The 18,069-nt window shown below is 41.2% G+C and overlaps 1 protein-coding gene and 4 long non-coding RNA genes across 5 annotated transcripts; 4 read left to right on the top strand and 1 right to left on the bottom strand.

Annotated features, from left to right (window-relative positions):
* Positions 1-854: 854 nt before the first annotated feature.
* LOC145447845 (uncharacterized) lies at positions 855-2,403 on the top strand. Its single transcript, XR_013917727.1, has 3 exons — positions 855-1,339; positions 1,400-1,689; positions 1,931-2,403. It is a non-coding gene; the product is annotated as an uncharacterized LOC145447845 (long non-coding RNA).
* Positions 2,404-4,094: 1,691 nt separating this feature from the next.
* On the top strand, positions 4,095-10,386 carry LOC145447813 (uncharacterized). The gene has a single exon (XM_080326089.1). The coding sequence runs from the start codon at positions 4,116-4,118 to the stop codon at positions 10,020-10,022; it is 5,907 nt and encodes a 1,968-aa protein (XP_080182215.1). The 5' UTR covers positions 4,095-4,115; the 3' UTR covers positions 10,023-10,386.
* Positions 10,387-12,825: 2,439 nt separating this feature from the next.
* On the bottom strand, positions 12,826-13,613 carry LOC145448638 (uncharacterized). Its single transcript, XR_013917983.1, has 3 exons — positions 13,458-13,613; positions 13,281-13,390; positions 12,826-12,970 (listed from the first exon to the last, which is right to left on the bottom strand). It is a non-coding gene; the product is annotated as an uncharacterized LOC145448638 (long non-coding RNA).
* A 252-nt stretch (positions 13,614-13,865) lies between these two features.
* On the top strand, positions 13,866-14,572 carry LOC145448639 (uncharacterized). The gene is made up of 3 exons (XR_013917984.1): positions 13,866-14,007; positions 14,067-14,167; positions 14,502-14,572. It is a non-coding gene; the product is annotated as an uncharacterized LOC145448639 (long non-coding RNA).
* Positions 14,573-14,574: 2 nt separating this feature from the next.
* LOC145448640 (uncharacterized) lies at positions 14,575-17,513 on the top strand. Its single transcript, XR_013917985.1, has 2 exons — positions 14,575-14,743; positions 16,741-17,513. It is a non-coding gene; the product is annotated as an uncharacterized LOC145448640 (long non-coding RNA).
* The last annotated feature ends 556 nt before the right edge of the window (positions 17,514-18,069 follow it).

Here is an 18,069-nt window from a genome sequence, read left to right as displayed (position 1 = left end):
TGACTATTTGGTTGAAATTCTTTTCACTCGCACAAGTACGAACCGTCACACAGGTTGAGAAGCACTTTATGCTATAGCCGTTTTTCAGGGTAACCGTATTTCAGGGTAACAGTAATTTCTTATCCACAACACGAATACCACCAGTCAGGGTTCCCCATGAACATGACAAAATTCATGGCATTCAAAATTGGTGGTTCGGGTAGGCTACTGTAGGAAAATTCATCATCCCTAACCAAAATCCAACGGTACGCAAACCTAACCTGAACCCACAACTCCGCAGCTGACCCTAAAACATATTATTCATTATATTATAATCTTACTAATCCCCAAGCCATCATCTTATGATTCTCCAACCTGAATGCGAAACCAATTATGACCGCTCTGAATTTTGAAATGTTCAGAGGGCACACTGATTGGTGATGGTAATGTTTTATACATAACATAAGAATAGGACAGGATCTATTCCTGCCCTCAAGAAATAGAATACACTAGGCCCAATTAAGAGAAAAATCTGCTGACTGAATATCGTCCGTGGAACGCCGTATCTACACCACCTTGGCGTGTAAGACATATTTGCTTCATAACATCGGCTGACAACTATCTACAGTTCGTCCACTGCGTGCCTGCGTAATCGCGTCCAGCAAGTGCGACGATGAAGTCATCGTGCCATGTAACGGGTTAAGAAATTACCCGGAGCCGCGACAGCTGCAGCCGGGTGCGTTTCTGGAAATTTCAATAAATTGCAGCTCCATTACGGTGGCGTTCTGAAGAAAACGGCTGCGGCCAAAAATTTTTTTTCGTTTTGCCCTTCAATTTGAGACCACATCATATTTAGAGCGCAGTGCCCCTTTAACGACAGCACAGTGCACAACCTTTGGAGTAGTGGTCTTGTGGAATAGACAGACACAAGATATTTTGCATCATTTACCCATGACATAGCAACTATCTTGATACGGTCCAGTTTACTTGTTCAAGACACAGATGTATAGATAGTCAACACAAAGATATCATTATTTCATTCTCATCAAAGTTCCAATATTGTTGTGGAAATTTTTATCGTAACATTGTTGTTCTCAGTTTCACAAACGAATCTTCTGTCTCCATCAGTTCATTCATGCAATTCCTTTGACACGTAGATAACGTAAAATTTGTTAAAATTAATAATGGTATGGAAGAAGATCTTGTTGATGACGTAACTTCTGATGAAGATACAGATGTTGAAGATTTCGATGATATCACGATATTTGGTGAGAGCCTGCCGTATCAATTCGAGCCACAATATTCAGAGGAGGAATTCGCCCGTCTTGTTGCAACTCTAGATGCACAAACTCATGTCTCTGTAAGTATTGTACCTGTGTTTCTTGAATGCAATTCATCAATCTCATTGTATTGGTCAAAGGAATCGTCAGAAAACCAGAGTCAACTTCGGACACTAGACAATGACTGGTGCAGTCGCTTGAACTGTGCATCCATGACAAACGAGAATGAGCGCGTCTGCTGCAGGGAAATACAACAAATAATGAAGCTTCTTGGGAATGGAGGGTCGACTTGCATAACAGAACATGACGATTTTCTCCTACATATACAATTATACATCCCTCCATTCTTGAAACGTTTTTCAAAGTGAACAGAAAAAAACTGGAATAATAACAATCAACCACATGGTCCTGGCAGAAGGCTTTCTAACAAGTGGGTCCTAGAACATGTTGTGTTGTTTAGTATTGGACCTACGACAGGATCTTGGACTTATGACATGGTTCCTGGATATAAACGACAATTTCCTGCATTCTTCACCTTTTCTCGCATGCTTTTATATATATGCCTACACTTTATAAATTGGGAGCATTATACTCTCCGTCGTATATATGCTGGTATTAGTTTTCAGCATTTTTTGGTTGCTGCAATATCCTTTGATGTTTTCCAATTGCAGACAATATCGCTTGGTGTCTTATCGACACATACTGGAATGGATTATTGATGCCGATGTTTTGGGTAGCAAAAACAGGATGCCCTTGCCAGCGTGCATTGTGACTGCTACAAGGCAAAAGTACCCTAGTGATGATGGACTGTATGTCGGTTTCAAATGGCCGATAGAAAACGAACTGTGATTGATAACACTGCAGCTTTGCTATATATGTCGAAATCAGTTCTGTTACTGTATCATTAGACAGTGACCTGGAACTGTTTGCATTCTATATTCCACCAATGGCTGCTGTGCCTGATACATCCACCACTTTGCTTAGTCGTTTATTAAAATAAATAATAAAAGAAACATCCGAGGACTACATAGCCAGGGTATTACAACGGGGCAGTCAGGCAGTGGAAGAATGAAATTGAACTAGTAAGCTACGCAGCATTGCACCACATGCCATACAACTCGAAGATGTACGATAGAGATGTTTTGTATCTGAAGATGTACGATAGAGATGTTTTGTATCTAAGTCACGTTCTAGAACAACGTTTTGAAGGTAGTTCCTCTGTAGAGGGGGCTGGTTCTGGTGCAATGCTGACTGGATGCACACTTCTTGAAATGTTACTGGGGAAGTTGATGCCGGTGCGATTCTCAGCAGTTCGCCTCAAAAGCTCTGTCGCATAGTGGTTCGTCTTCTTTTCATACATGCTTTTCAAGATCCACTCTTTTGCTGACCGAGAGCAACTTTTTTTGTATCGTAGAACACCTGCTTGAACAAATATAGAGTAAGTAACTGAGTACCTTGACTTGCAAACATTTCATCTGCACAGCAAACCTTCTTGTGTCACCGCAGGAAATCTGCCAACATTCTCATTGTGGTCCAGGACAGCCAGTTTGGTTCGTGCAAGCATTGTGTCATAAGTAAAATGAAGACGTTTAGGTGCAAATTTCAATATCGTCCGTGGAACGCCGTGTCTACACCACCTTGGCGTGTAAGACATATTTGCTTCATAACATCGGCTGACAACTAACTACAGTTCGTCCACTGCGTGCCTGCGTAATCGCGTCCAGCAAGTGCGACGATGAAGTCATCGTGCCATGTAACGGGTTAAGAAATTACCCGGAGCCGCGACAGCTGCAGCCGGGTGCGTTTCTGGAAATTTCAATAAATTGCAGCTCCATTACGGTGGCGTTCTGAAGAAAACGGCTGCGGCCAAAAATTTTTTTTCGTTTTGCCCTTCAATTTGAGACCACATCATATTTAGAGCGCAGTGCCCCTTTAATAATCGTTAATCCTCCATTCACCGGACCGGCACCTGTCACCTATCACCTGTCCCATCTTCTTTTACTTTTCATTCGGTGTGCATGCCCCCATTTTTACACCGTCTAGGCCAGGTAGATGTCTGATTTTAAAGACAGCTCGAAGTCGATCCGACAACTTGCTATTTTCCATTGCCTCGCAGTCTCGTGGTGCATTGAAATTATGAAAATTGTAGCAGAAAATTGAATTTGGAAGGAAAGTCAAAATGACTCAAGTCAACTTTTTCACATAACTTTATGTAGGCCTGCCTGTTACTGTAGGCATTTCATGTTAATCTTGGGGGGTTCAATAATTTAGGAGCCATACTTGTATTCGCTAGATGGCGTATGCTTGACGATACTTCCTGGTCTGGTCTAAGGGAATATTCTGGATATAGCTGTGATAGGGTACAGTTTGTCAATAGTAATTGGCCCACCGGACGTTCCCCCACTGTATTTACCGATCTTGTTGGGACAATATCTTATTCGTGCTACTACTGTGTCGTATTATAATTTGGATATAAGGAAATTCGATCAATTGGAACTTCAAGCAATATACTTTTCTACCGTACTTCAAGATCGCGTATATTTACATCGGGAAACTTATAGGACTTTGCGGCGCTGTAAGTTCAAGGGAAGACAGCTTACACAGAATCACATAGGCAGTTCAGCGACCGCAACAGTAAATACAGCTAAAGGTCCGGTCGTGGAGTATTGGAATATACGGTGCAACGCCTGGAAGCGGAACTAAACAAAGGACAGGACGGCTATCGGTACATAAGGAAAGGACAATTCCATATTGTGTGGATTGGTGCCGGTGGGACTTGCTTCATTTATACTAATATTGGAGAAAGGACACACTTCTGTTGAAGAAAACACTAAGTTGGTGTACTCTGGTTTCATAATGACTCCTGGAAGAAATAAGAAGAAGTCTGGAAAGGCTTCAGGTGGTGGCCGAAATGGTGTTAATTCAAGGAATTCTACTTTGGTGGGTGAAGATAACGTAGATTCGGATCCTAATAGAATCATGGCCGAGGATTACAAGCATGGCCACACCGTGATATCGGACAGGAGAACTAGAGGAACCTCCGCTTATATTGAAAACATGAAGCAAGAGTTTGACTTCCATGTCAAAGAGGTATTGCGACAGTGCAAATGTCTGAATGACCTACTAGAGTCACGGGACGGTCGGGAATATGTTTCAAAAGCATATTTAGATATGCGAAAGAAGTTTGCTCTACTACAAGATTTTTGGATTGATCTTGAGCCTCGTCTTAGGCCAGAGGAATCGGAAGCAATTTCTTGTTCATTCAAGGATATACAAGATCGGGTAGAAGAGACTGGCTACAACGCAAAGGAATATTTGGATGAGTACAATGGCGAAACGAAGGCTAAGTTCTCTGAGCCCACTGCGAGACGAAATAGGCTTGTTGTACTAGAAGATTCAAACTCTCCTGATAGAGAGACTGCTCTGCTGCTTGAACAGAACCAACGAGACTACGAGCAGAAGATGAAGGACCTGTCGGCTCAGAATCAACGAGACATACAAAGGCTAATGGATAGAGGGCGGAAGTCGAAACCGAGTAGTGTACTGGATAACACCGAAAATGTAATGGATAGAGCTCCTAATAACGATGGTGCTCATGGGATATATCATGTTAATGCAAATCTGGATCAGGTTTTGAAGGAATTGGCTGTTTCGAATGCTATGTTGGCACGATCCTGTGGTCTACCAGAAATTAAGGTTGGTGTTTTTGATGGCAATATTCTTGAATATTTAGCCTGGGAAACTTCGTTTGATGCATTGATTCAATCGAAGACATGCAATGTGCATGAGCTCTTGAACTATCTAGAGTCGCATCTATCTGGTGAGCCTAAGGAAATGATAAAGGGTTTACTGCTCTTGCAGAATAGAGATGCCTATGAAAGAGCACGTAAGAGATTGAAAACTAGATACGGCAACGACAATGTAATTGGAAATGCATTTTTGAATCGACTATCCTCTTGGCCAAAAATCAATGTCAAAGATGGGATTGGTCTAAGAAAATTTGCAGACTTTTTGGATCAAATAGCGGCAGCTGAGCAGAAAATACCTGCGCTTGGTGTTTTGAACTATGCCATTGAGAGTAATAAAATCATTGGAAAACTACCGCAATTTCTGAGAGGTAAATGGCGGGATGAAGTTTACAAATGGCAAAGTAAATATGGTGAGGCGTCATATCCACCATTGAAAGAAGTGGCAGGATTTGTCGATGTCTGTGCCGAAAAGATGAATATTCCAGAATTGGATGATCTGGATTCGCCAAATAACAAAGGGAAAATTGACTCTCCTGAAGTAGTGAGCTATAAAGACTCTTACAAAGGAAAATTTAAGGTCACATCGTTCTCGACAGAATGTCAGGACGACACGAGGGCTACAAGGACAAAGTGTTATTTTTGTGACGAACTACATCACATTGATGATTGTGAAGGCTTTGGAAAGCTATCCCATATGGAGAAACGGGAATTTATAATGAAACGAGGACTATGTTTTGGTTGTGGCTCGTCGCAAGACCACATGGCCAAGTTCTGCACAGCAAGAATAACTTGCAGGATATGTAAAAGGAGGCATATGACATCGCTGCATATAGAAACTGATGAGGTGGACTCGAAATGTACGCAAGTGTGCTCCAAGGAAGGACAGAAGGGAGGTAAGCAAAATACTATGATCGTTCCGGTTTATGTGAGTACTGCTGCCAATCCATCCAAGAAGGTCAAATGTTATTGTGCGCTAGATGGTCAATGTAATCGGACTTTCATGGTTGATGATCTGAAGGAAAGTTTAGGACTGGAATCTGTCAATACTAAGTTGCAGATGTCCACATTGTACAAATCTGGTGCAGTCATTAACTCAAGCAGGATCACTGGAATTATAGTTTCAAGTATCGATGAAACTTCTTCCGTCACTATTCCTCAAGTGTACACAAGAGCAGAAATTCCAGTTGAAATTTCACAAATCCCCAAACCTCAGGTTGCAAGAGAGTGGGCTCATCTTCGGAGCATTGCGGATAAAATTATGCCCTACGACCCATCTATGAAGGTTGGAATATTAATTGGTGCTGATGTTCCCAACGCGTTACGTCCTCGTGAGATTGTAGCCGGTGGTGATTCGGATCCATATGGTCAACTATCTATGTTTGGTTGGGGAATTGTTGGTAATGTTTGTAAAGACTTGACGGGTGAATCACCTAGCGTGGTATCGCATCATACCATTGTGAGAGATGCACAAATGGAAGAAGGCTTTGAAACTTCAGAAGTTGTTGCTGACGGGAATACCGCCTTTGTATACATGTCAAAGGCGAAGGAAGTTATGTGTCCACAGAATATCAATCATTTGCTAGAAATGGATTTCATCGAACAAAGGAATTTGGAAGCTTCTTTGTCGGTTGAGGACAAGCGTTTTATGGACATCCTCTCAAAAGGTGTTGCAAGGAGAGAGGATGGGCATTACGAATTCCCTTTGCCATTGAAATACGACAATGTTAGAGTGCCAAACAACAGAGCTTTGGCTGCGAAAAGAGCGGAGCAGGTCAAAAGAAGATTGAGTAAAAACCAGAATCTTCATGAGGAGTATAAGGATCAAATGAATCTGACTATTGAAAAGTATGCGGAAAAGGTTCCAGAAGACATACTTGATTTAAAGAATGGTCGTATCAACTACATACCTCATTCTCCTGTTTTTCATAACAAGAAAGGAAGTCTTCGTATTGTAAATGATATGAGTGCCAAGTACGGTGGTCTGTGCATTAATGACGTACTATTGAGTGGACCAAATTTGATGGACAATATGACGGGAATCTTGTTGAGATTCAGAAAGAACGAAGTAGCCATCATGGCGGACATTGAAAAAATGTTTTTTCAATTTTATGTCAATGAAAAGGATCGTGATATGCTGAGATTTCTGTGGTGGAAAGATGGAGATATTTCAAGGGAACTTTTAGAGTATCGTATGAAGGTATTTCCCTTTGGAAGTGTCTCATCGCCAGGCGCGGCCATGTATGGCATGAAGTTGGCCGCTGATGATGGAGAGCAAGAGTTCGGCTCCAAGGCTGCAGAATTTGTTCGATCCAATTTCTACGTGGATGATGGATTAACCTCGGTAGAAAATGTGGATGAAGCTGTTGAATTGGTGAAAAACAGCGTGGGTATATGTGGAAAGGCTGGATTGAGACTGCATAAATTTGTGTCGAACAAAATGCAAGTATTGGAATCGATTGATAAATCGGAAAGGGCGAAGGGATTGCAGGACATTGACTTCGATACTATGTCATCGTTGACAGAGAGGTCTTTGGGAATTTTATGGAATCCATCATTGGATGTGTTTCGGTTCCACAGGGAGTTGGTGGATAAACCAGTAACAAGACGAACAGTATTGAGTGTCGTATCGTCTATCTTTGATCCGATGGGTTTTCTAGCCCCTGTTCTGCTGGTTGGAAAGGTATTATTGCAAGAATTGTGCAAAATGAAACTTGATTGGGACACTGCGCTACCAGAAAGTTATGCTCGTAGATGGGAAGATTGGTTAAATGATTTGAACAATTTGGATAAAATTCAAATCAAAAGATGTGTGAAACCTGATGAATTCGGCACCGTTGAGGAAGTGGAGCTTCACCATTTTTCCGACGCATGTGAGTATGGATACGGGCAATGCTCATATCTCCGCTTGGTTGATGATAAAGGGAAAGTGCATTGCACTCTCATTATGTCAAAATCGAGAGTTGCACCCTTGAAGCAAGTGTCAATTCCTAGGATGGAACTGACTGCGGCTGTGGTATCAGCCAAGATGAGCAAATTTCTCAACACAGAGTTGCGGTATGAAAATTTGAAAGAGTATTTTTGGACTGACAGCAATGTTGTTTTGGGATATATAAATAACGTAGCGAGGCGATTTCATGTTTTCGTGGCAAACAGAGTTCAACTGATACATGATTTGACAGACTCTTCTGCATGGATGCATGTGGCAGGACATGATAATCCAAGTGACATTGCAAGCAGAGGTACGTCGCTGGAAAAACTTTTATCACTTTCGTTATGGTGGGATGGACCGCAATTCTTGTGGAAAGAGGGAAGATTTGAAATACCAAAGGACGCTCATCCATCAGGCGAAGCTGTGGATGACTTGGTAGATGTGGAAGTCAGAAAGGCTGTGTCACTCAGTACAACTTCCAATGAAAATTCGGGATCTAAATCTTGGAATACAAACTTGAAGCAGTTTTCGTCGTGGTTCAAGGCAAAACGGGCTGTTGCAAACTGCCTGCAATTCAAAGACAGATTGAAGGGTTTGCCCATAAACAGTTCTCTCACTATTGAAAGGTTATCAGTGGCAGAAAGGATCATCTTGAAAGACTTACAAAGTGAATTCTTTCCTGATGACATGGAACGTCTTGATCCTGCATCAAAGTCGAAGAGTTCTTCTGTAAAGAAAGGCAGTCCTTTGTACAAACTAGATCCATTTGTGGACAGAGATGGCTTGATAAGAGTTGGCGGAAGAATCCGTAATAGCTCTTTGTCTTCTGAAGTCAAGAATCCAATTTTGCTGCCTCGGAAATCTCACGTAACGGACTTGATTATTCGCCATTTTCATGGAAAGGTCAACCATATGGGACGTGGAATCACGCACAATGAGATACGTCAACATGGATATTGGATTATAGGTGATGTGAGTGCTGTCTCTCAGCACATCCACCAATGCATAACTTGTCGGAAATTACGGAAACCATTATCGGCACAAAAGATGTGCGAATTACCAGAGTCGAGAATGGCTGAGCAAGGTCCATTCACATTTTGCTCGTGCGATTTCTTCGGGCCATTTGAAATCAAAGAAAGGCGATCCGTATTGAAAAGGTACGGAGTTATTTTCTCTTGTTTGTCATCCAGAGCTATACACTTGGAGACAACAAACTCTATGGACTTGGATTCATTTATTAATGCACTGAAAAGATTTCTTGCAAGGAGAGGACCGATAAAATCACTGTTGAGTGATTGCGGAAGCAACATCATTGGGGGAAAGAATGCTTTCCAAAAGGCGATGGGTGAGATGAATCAGAAAAAGGTCAGAGATTATCTATTGTCTGAAAATTGTGATCTGATAGAATTCAACTTTCACGTGCCAAAAGCTAGTCATATGAATGGGAATGTCGAACGCCAAATTCTTACGGTGCGTCGTGTTTTGGAACCATTGCTTTGTCAAATAGGTTCACATTTGGATGATGAATCACTCAGAACCTTTTTCGCAGAAGTGGAAAATGTGGTAAATTCAAGACCACTAACTGTTATCAATTTGGGTGATGTCAATGCGCCAGAACCATTGACACCAAATCATCTGTTAACGATGAAACCAAAAATTTTGTTGTCACCTCCAGGGGAATTTGGCAAGCCAGATCTCTATGCAAGAAGGCGCTGGAGAAGAACACAATACGCTGTGAATCAATTTTGGTTCAGATGGAGAAGGGAGTTTTTACCTGGCATGCAACAACGCACTAAATGGAGCAAAGTTAGTCGAAATGTTCGAGTGGGAGATATTGTTATCGTTCATGATGATGACCTTCCGCGAAACTCTTGGAAATTGGGAATCGTACACTCGGTTTCGAATTCGACAGATGGGCTGGTGCGAAAGGCTAAGATACGCATCGCCGACCGTACTATTGATCAGTACGGAAGAAGAATCAACGATGTGCAGTTTTTGGAGCGACCTATCCACAAATTGGTCGTGCTTCTCGCTGCAGAGGAAGTTACCGAGGATTCCACCGACGAGGAGCCACTAATGGACTAATGTTTTACTTAATTTGCAAAAAAGTTCTTTGTCATTTTATAACTTTTTTGGGGGGGTATGTTACTGTAGGCATTTCATGTTAATCTTGGGGGGTTCAATAATTTAGGAGCCATACTTGTATTCGCTAGATGGCGTATGCTTGACGATACTTCCTGGTCTGGTCTAAGGGAATATTCTGGATATAGCTGTGATAGGGTACAGTTTGTCAATAGTAATTGGCCCACCGGACGTTCCCCCACTGTATTTACCGATCTTGTTGGGACAATATCTTATTCGTGCTACTACTGTGTCGTATTATAATTTGGATATAAGGAAATTCGATCAATTGGAACTTCAAGCAATATACTTTTCTACCGTACTTCAAGATCGCGTATATTTACATCGGGAAACTTATAGGACTTTGCGGCGCTGTAAGTTCAAGGGAAGACAGCTTACACAGAATCACATAGGCAGTTCAGCGACCGCAACACTGCCTGTACGTATTACTCGGTATTGGCTATCTGCTACGGCCGGAATTCGAGCAAGACGTCACCATAATTTTGGTCACATCGAGTCGAATTTAATGTTTGACGAAACGATAACTGACTCTCTCGGCCGCCCACTGAAAGGGCTCGACTCAATAACCATCATAAGTTGGATTGACTGTCCCTCGAGACTTGGTTACAACCCAGTGAACAGCAATCGCGACAGCAATCGCGAATCTTTTAATTATCATCGTTGGTTTATTAGCAATTTTTATCAGTTAATACACCACAAAAATGCGATACAATGAAAAGACAGGAAGATGTCGAATCGACTTGGAGTAGTCTATGGAATCAGACACCCGCCTAGGCATAGGCGATGTAAAGAGGAGGCATGCATAGTGAATAAAAGTAAAGAAGATAGTATAGTATTTTGTTGCAGTGTTATTTACAATACATATAGGTCTAGCTCTGTCTGCGTTCAGATTATAAGAGCACCATGACCGAGGTGATGGAAGTATATATCGAAATAAGACGTATAGCATCAATGATTTCAAATATAAATTAGATTTCGCGTGAAAGTGCAGCTTTCGAGAATGTCCTGATTTCGGTGTCGTTCCGATTAAGGACGTTGTTCATCAGCGTTGAAGAGGGTCTTCCTTTTATGGTTCTCTTATCATCTTCAAAGGTTATTGACTTCACGACACTGTCAGGTTTTCGAATTATATGTTTAGCTTGTTGGTAATCAATGAATGATGAGAGGTCAGATGCGACAGATTTTACGAAGATTCTCATTACTAATTTTGAAGGCGTGGTCGGTTCCCTTTCGAGTGTAGCCTCCATGTAACAGTTTTCGCAAAAATTGTCTGTAGTAGACATCCAGGACGTTCCTTTGTTTTCTGAAAGAGGCCATACACTGCAGCCATATGTGAGTCTACTTCTCACAAAATCATTCAAAATCTCTCTTCTTGTACGAATCCAAATTCTGAAGTTTCAAACCAGGTATTTATAGGTTTGGAAAGCTGCATGAGCCGAGCTGATCCTATTGTTGATTTCGGATATTCCCACATTATTCGTTTCCTTACAGCAGTGGTTCTCAACCTTTTTGTCTTCGCGGACCCCTTTTGGACCGTCACGTACCATGCGGACCCCCTGAAGTTTTAGTTCTAATTCAGCTCAAATGTCGTACAACCGTCATCTGCCTTATGTAGAAAAGAATTGTAGGCTAGAGTAATAAACAGTGCCGAAATGACTTTTTTTGAAAATAAAATCATAAAATATGTATAAATTTGGTAGTTATTTTCAGGAGAAAGTGGATTCCTTGGCGAGGCTTCGATTCCTTTCTTTGATCAGATTGGGAAAATTCGAATTTCTATTTCAAACATCTATTCAGTAATTTCAAAAGACTGACAACTTGAAATCCAAAATCCACAATGTTTTTTGAACATTTCGAAGTTGTCCTAATTGACATTGCTACTCCAACTTTTTATTTATTACACAAACCTCAACGAAACATCTCGAAATAGTAATATATTTGTATTAGAAGGCTATTGGCAAATAAAATGAGTATGCACGGTATAGGATATTTCTTCACAGACGGCCATTCTGTTGATATGAGTTGGGCACTGAAGTTTTAGCAGTTCTGAAGCATAACTGCCTCGTAATCTCCCTCATTTAAGAAATACTAATTAGGTTTCAATCAGTTTCCAACTTTGGAGGCTTCGCGGACCCACTGAAAACGCTTCACGGACCCCCGGTTGAGAAACACTGCCTTACAGTGAATGATACATCCGAGGTATTTGAAAGTTTTTACGTTTTCAATATGATGATTATGTAGAGAGCAGATGGAAGTCGGGTAAGCCAGTCATTCAAGTCATAAATCGTTTACAACGACTTTCCCTATTAACATTACTTTATGCGACCCAGAATATACTGTGCACCTCATTTTTTCGCCTGCGTCTTATATTATCTCTGCATTATACTTTCCATTCAGTGTGCAACTGTGCATGCCCCTTCTTTACTTCGCCTGGTCTAAGGTGGGTATCTGACATTACAGGCTACTCCAAGTTGTTTCGACACCTTCCTATCTTTTCATTGTATCTTAGTCTTGTGGTGTTTTGAAATGATGAGAGTATTAATAAACTGATTGATTGAACTTCAGTGTATTAAACAATATTGCGAAGTCGAAATAATAACAAGCAACTTCTTCTAAACGAATACTAATCAGCCTTCAGGACTACCGGACCGATGCCACCTAATTTTGTCGCTTGCATCTCATACTCTCTGTATTACCTAAACATTAAGAAGACCGACATTACTGCCTACATCCATCAATGCTTAAATAATGCTCTAACCATCTTCCTTCATACATTTTGATAAATACATTTCATTGAAAAAAAGAATTTGAAATGAGAATTTCAAGAAATTTTTTCGTTGAAATCCATCGTACCATGTCTTTGACGACTCTGCGTCCCCATGATCTGTACCCTGAAAACAACACAATGAGTTTAGGCGTCTTCTTCCAAGGGTTGAATGACTAGAGAGTCACACGGTCAAGACCGACATTCATTGCACTTTCAAAAAATAGTAAAGTAACCACGCTATTGGGATTTCGTCCATCGGCACTGGAACTTGAAAATGCGATCAGAAACTGCTAAAAGTGAGGATAATTAGTATATTGTAAATAAGAACCATTCGGTATCACCAAACAGGGTTATCAAAAGTGGGTTTAAGAACACTTCAACTGTAAACTGAGCAGTCAACACAACAAGTTTGACTCGGACTAGGGTCATAATACCATGACTCGAATTGTGATTCGGTTACAACCCTGCTTCTTCCCGGTACTTGTACCACCCTCTAATCCCCTTTCATTATTTTTGAGGCCCGGTCTTCCTTTCGCAGTGTCACCTAAAAAGAGCACATTGTTGGTATGCATACACTGTTCAACTGTTAATACAAATCATCTACTAGTTACCGTGGTTGTGTACCTTCATGAACCTTTCCAAATCTTGCATTTCATTGCTGCGCCATGGGCAGTAGTTTGCACGCCTCACATCAATAATGGCCACAGCACAGCTTTCTGCTTTACATCACCGACACCATCTAAGCCACGTGGGGAATTACGACATCACTGAACAAGAAAGGAAAAAAGGAGTCACTCATGCTTGAATGACTCGCAGATTCGTTATTGTTCCGACCTACCCGGCTGGCTGTTTTTTTCAGATCAATGTAGAATACCGAGTTCTGAGAGCAATTTTGGGGTAATTGCAGTGATGGGACCATACTTCAATTGATCTTTTCAGCAATAGGGCGAGAATAGCTTTTTATTATTCCCAATAAACTGAACTGATTACGATGATGGAGTTGACACGTGACACCACGTCATATCCTGTTTTGAACGTTGCAGTAAGATGACCACGTTTCTACGACGCGCTTGAGCTGCTGTTGGAGACATTCACCTGTTATGTGAGATCGTATTCAAATTACCTATAATTAGTCGTGGAGAGTAGTGCCGGGGAAAGCGGGTAAGTTTTATTTGCTAGTTAAGGTTTGACTGTGTATTTATCTTACATTTTGGTTGCAGCTCACCGTATTCTCAATTCCTGAAGCATTCTCGTCAACTATCGAGAACTGAGGAAATCTAATTGAAGTTGCTACTTACCTTCCTGGCAACAGAATTGTAAGGTAGGTCAGTATATATAACTTGTTGCCAATTTGAGTCTGTACTGATGACATTTATTATACTTGTCGGTTGTGCTCTTCCAATCCATTAATATGAAATGGTGATAATTATTGAAGAACGTCAATTTGACGTCATTGCAACCGTAACTCACACGTGCTTACTATCACATAGTTCCAAAACCACAGATATCAGCGATATGTGTTCAAAGCGTCAGCGTCACCCACTCATCTGTCTGTAGTCGAGAGGATCTTTGGTTAGCACCAGATGCTGATTCCATATTGGTTGTTGTGTATTGTGCTCCCATCACAACTCTTGATTGTGTTTCTCTGCTTTCAGGTTCCTGGTGTCTCGGAGAAGTCACTTGAACTGATTTAAAAGAATGAATGTGAAAAGGGACTGAAGTATAGAATTGAAGCAACTGGAAGTTCAAAACACCGTTATAGGGGCATTGATACTTGAATTATGACCGGTGTTTCGGTCTTAATTGCTGAAGTGGAAAAGGAAAAACTGATAATATATAGAAGACACTTCAGTCGCCACAAAAGAAACTTCGCGGATTCGAGAAGACTGAAATTGAGGTGATTGGTGACGAGCCTCTGGCGTTTCGAAATAATCCAGAGCCCTGTGCCTAGATAAGGCCAAATTGATTAATGTCGTAACATTCTACTTTCTTCCACTGCGTGGCTAAGTAGCGACACTATAGATCATTTTATGTCGATGATGAAATCACAATTTTGAGCACTCTTGAAGTACTTTTTCCCCTCGTCCAAAAGCAAGGTAATGGTAGTGATTGCGGCGTCTTCGCCATAGCGATAACCCTGTGTTTTGGATTAAATCATATCACTGTAGGGAACAGTGGGCAATGTAACCTTGCTAGTATTTAACAGCACGAGATGAAAGATTTCATTTTCTGCGCTAGTGAAATTTATTGCGGCTTGGCTTCGAATAACAAATCGGGTCATGTCTCTGCATATCTGTAGATGGTTCTTTATAAATCGATCTCTGGACCGAGTCTCCCAATAGAAAGACATGCATTATGCGACTACAGTGGCTTGTGAAATTTATTGCTACTGCGCTATGTGTGATAGTTTGCACGCATTACATCTAGGTGCAGCATTTTCGTTAATTTACGACCTAGTAGTTCGCTCGCATTGCATCCAGACGAAGCATATCCTTGACCACTCTGTCCCCGTGACTTGATAATCTATTTTCCAGGGTCCATATATATGCTGCAGCTATGTGTAGTAGTTTGCACGCGTGACGTCTAATCGTTCCATGTCTTTGACACATTAGGACACCCTGGGAATACTGTGTTTTCTTACGTGCCCGTTCTTCACGATAGCCAATACCATTTGTTAGCTCGTTTCTTTTGACGAGCACCCTATGTTGGGTTGTTGTTGATCTCTGGACCGAATCTCCCAAAAGTAAAATATGCATTATGCAACCACAGGGGCTTGTGAAATATATTTCTACTGCGCTATGTGTGATAGTTTGCACGCATCACGTCCTATCGCAACATTTTCTTAAATTTGCACGTAGACCTAGTAGTACTCTATTTATATTATCATTATGTTAACACCGCCCCATGTCTTTGACAACTCTGCCTCTGCTCAATGCTATGTTGGGCAGTAATTTGCACGCCTCACATCAATATCAGCAACACATGCATGGATCTTCGATTTCGCAGTTAATCAAATGATGAGACGCAATGCTAATAGTTGCATGGGTCTTCCATTTCGCAGTTTATCAAATTTTCTTGGTTGTAAAATTTCATGATAATTATCTGCGCTAGTGAAATTTATTGCAACATCCAATCTCGCACCATGTCTTTGACAACTCTGCCTCCCCTCGCTGCCAGACATCTTAGATCTGTAGATGGTTCTTTATAAATTGACCTTTGGACAGAGTCTCCCAGAAGTAAAACATGCATTATGCAACCACAGGGGCTTGTGAAATATATTTATACTGCGCTATGTGTGATAGTTTGCACGCATCATGTCCAATCGTCACATTTTCGTTAATTTGCACATAGACGTAGTAATTTGCCCTCATCACGTCTAATCGAGGCATATCCTTGACCACTCTCCCTGTGACTATTTCCCAGGGTCCATATATATGCTGCAGCTATATGTAGTAGTTTGCACGCGTGACGTCTAATCGTTCCATGTCTTTGACACTTTGACACCCTGGGAATACTGTGTTTTCTTAGGTATGCGTTCTTCGCGATAATGGATAGGTATGAGTACACTGTCTGTTAATTTTTGTTCACCCAATTGCACTATGTCTTTGACAACTCTGCATCCCCTCGATGCCAAACATCTTGGAGTAATACTTCACGGTTTTGTTAACAAGTGATTTGCAACGAATCTTCCAGAATCGTATATGTTGATGTTGCATCAATTCACTCTATTAATATTATCATTATGTTAACACCTCACCTTGTCTTTGACAACTCTGCCTCTGCTCAATGTTATGTTGGGCAGTAATTTGCACGCCTCACATCAATATCACCAACACACTAAGTGCTGATACACTGTGCACTGTAATATGCACGCATTTATCGGTATGTATTCAGGACGTGGTTTCGGTATGAATGCATCATGAAGGACTGTATGATGAGACACAACGCACCATGTCTTTGACAATTCTGCCTCCCCTCGATGCCAGACATCTTCGAGTAATATTTTGCAGTTTTGTTGACTCTTTGCACCAAATCGCCTAGTAGTGTTATTCACCCAACATCCAATCGCACCATGTCTTTGAATAATATTTTGCGGTTTTGTTGACTAGCTATTTGCACCGAAGCACCCAGAAGCATATGTTTAAGTTGTATCGATTCACTGTATTCACAGCCTGTTGGGACTTTGTGCTGAACTGGAATCATGTGTATATTACTTTGCATGATAATATATGTCCTTTGTTAGCTCTCTTCTGTTGAAGAGTCTGTGTCCACTACATGACCTTTGGTAATTCCAGTTATTGTTGCTGAGTTCACATGTTCTGTTCTTTGAAAATCTATTGCAGCTTTCAACCACTCTCTGCCCCTGTTTATGATGCTTGGTACAAACATACAGATGCCACAGCCTTGCACGTACAGTACGTATGTTGCCATAAATGCTGCTATTACAAGCATGTTGCCATAACTGACAAGTGTTTCAGTAATCTATATGTTTGCTTCTGCTTTCCTGCAAAGGGAGACTGCCATATGTTTATATTCACTGATATGATACATTGTGTTACTTCGCAGTAATGGAGATGATGAGTAACAAGACCCTTACGGGTTATATCGCCAATTCCTGTAACATTTTATGTCTGAGAAAGCAATAAACGTCTGTGTCTTCCTTATAATGCCTTGTGAGATTTTATTATTGTCATATCCAGGATGGAGGATAGCGAAAGGTCATGTTTACATCGGGTGGGTCTGGAGATAGTAGGATTCCTGGCGCGATGGCTACATCAGTATTTCATTGTCATATAGTCTGACTCTTTCGTGCGAATACTCGTTCATTTCTTTCACTGGTAACGGCTCTTCGGTAGGCCTACAGCAGTAATGTCAACCTGAACAGCAAGGTAAATAGCGATGTGAGAGTTCGCGATTTGGTGGCGATCCGTCAATATGTCGTAATTTTTTTCTAGAAGTCGGCGGTGTTTATGACCCTTAAGACAATTGCTACAGCTTAAATATTTGGCACGATTAAGGTGCTATACAAGCTTCGTCTAGGGATATCGCGGACATTTACTACAAATGTTGTTTTCTGGAACTGCGCTCATCGAAACACGAGAGTTTTTCGCGATTTCGTGGCAATTGTCATAGACGGGATTTGCCTAAATGTGGTAATTTTTTTCTAGAAGTCGGCGGTGTTTATGACCCTTAAGACATTTGCTACAGCTTAAATATTTGGCA

The sequence above is a fragment of the Botryllus schlosseri genome, chromosome 10, assembly GCF_051294905.1.
Source record: "Botryllus schlosseri isolate E-star chromosome 10, Bs_hap1, whole genome shotgun sequence".
Taxonomy (NCBI): Eukaryota; Metazoa; Chordata; class Ascidiacea; order Stolidobranchia; family Styelidae; genus Botryllus; species Botryllus schlosseri.
The sequence above is the reverse complement of the archived record's forward strand: the minus strand, read 5'-3'. Positions and strand labels throughout refer to the sequence as shown.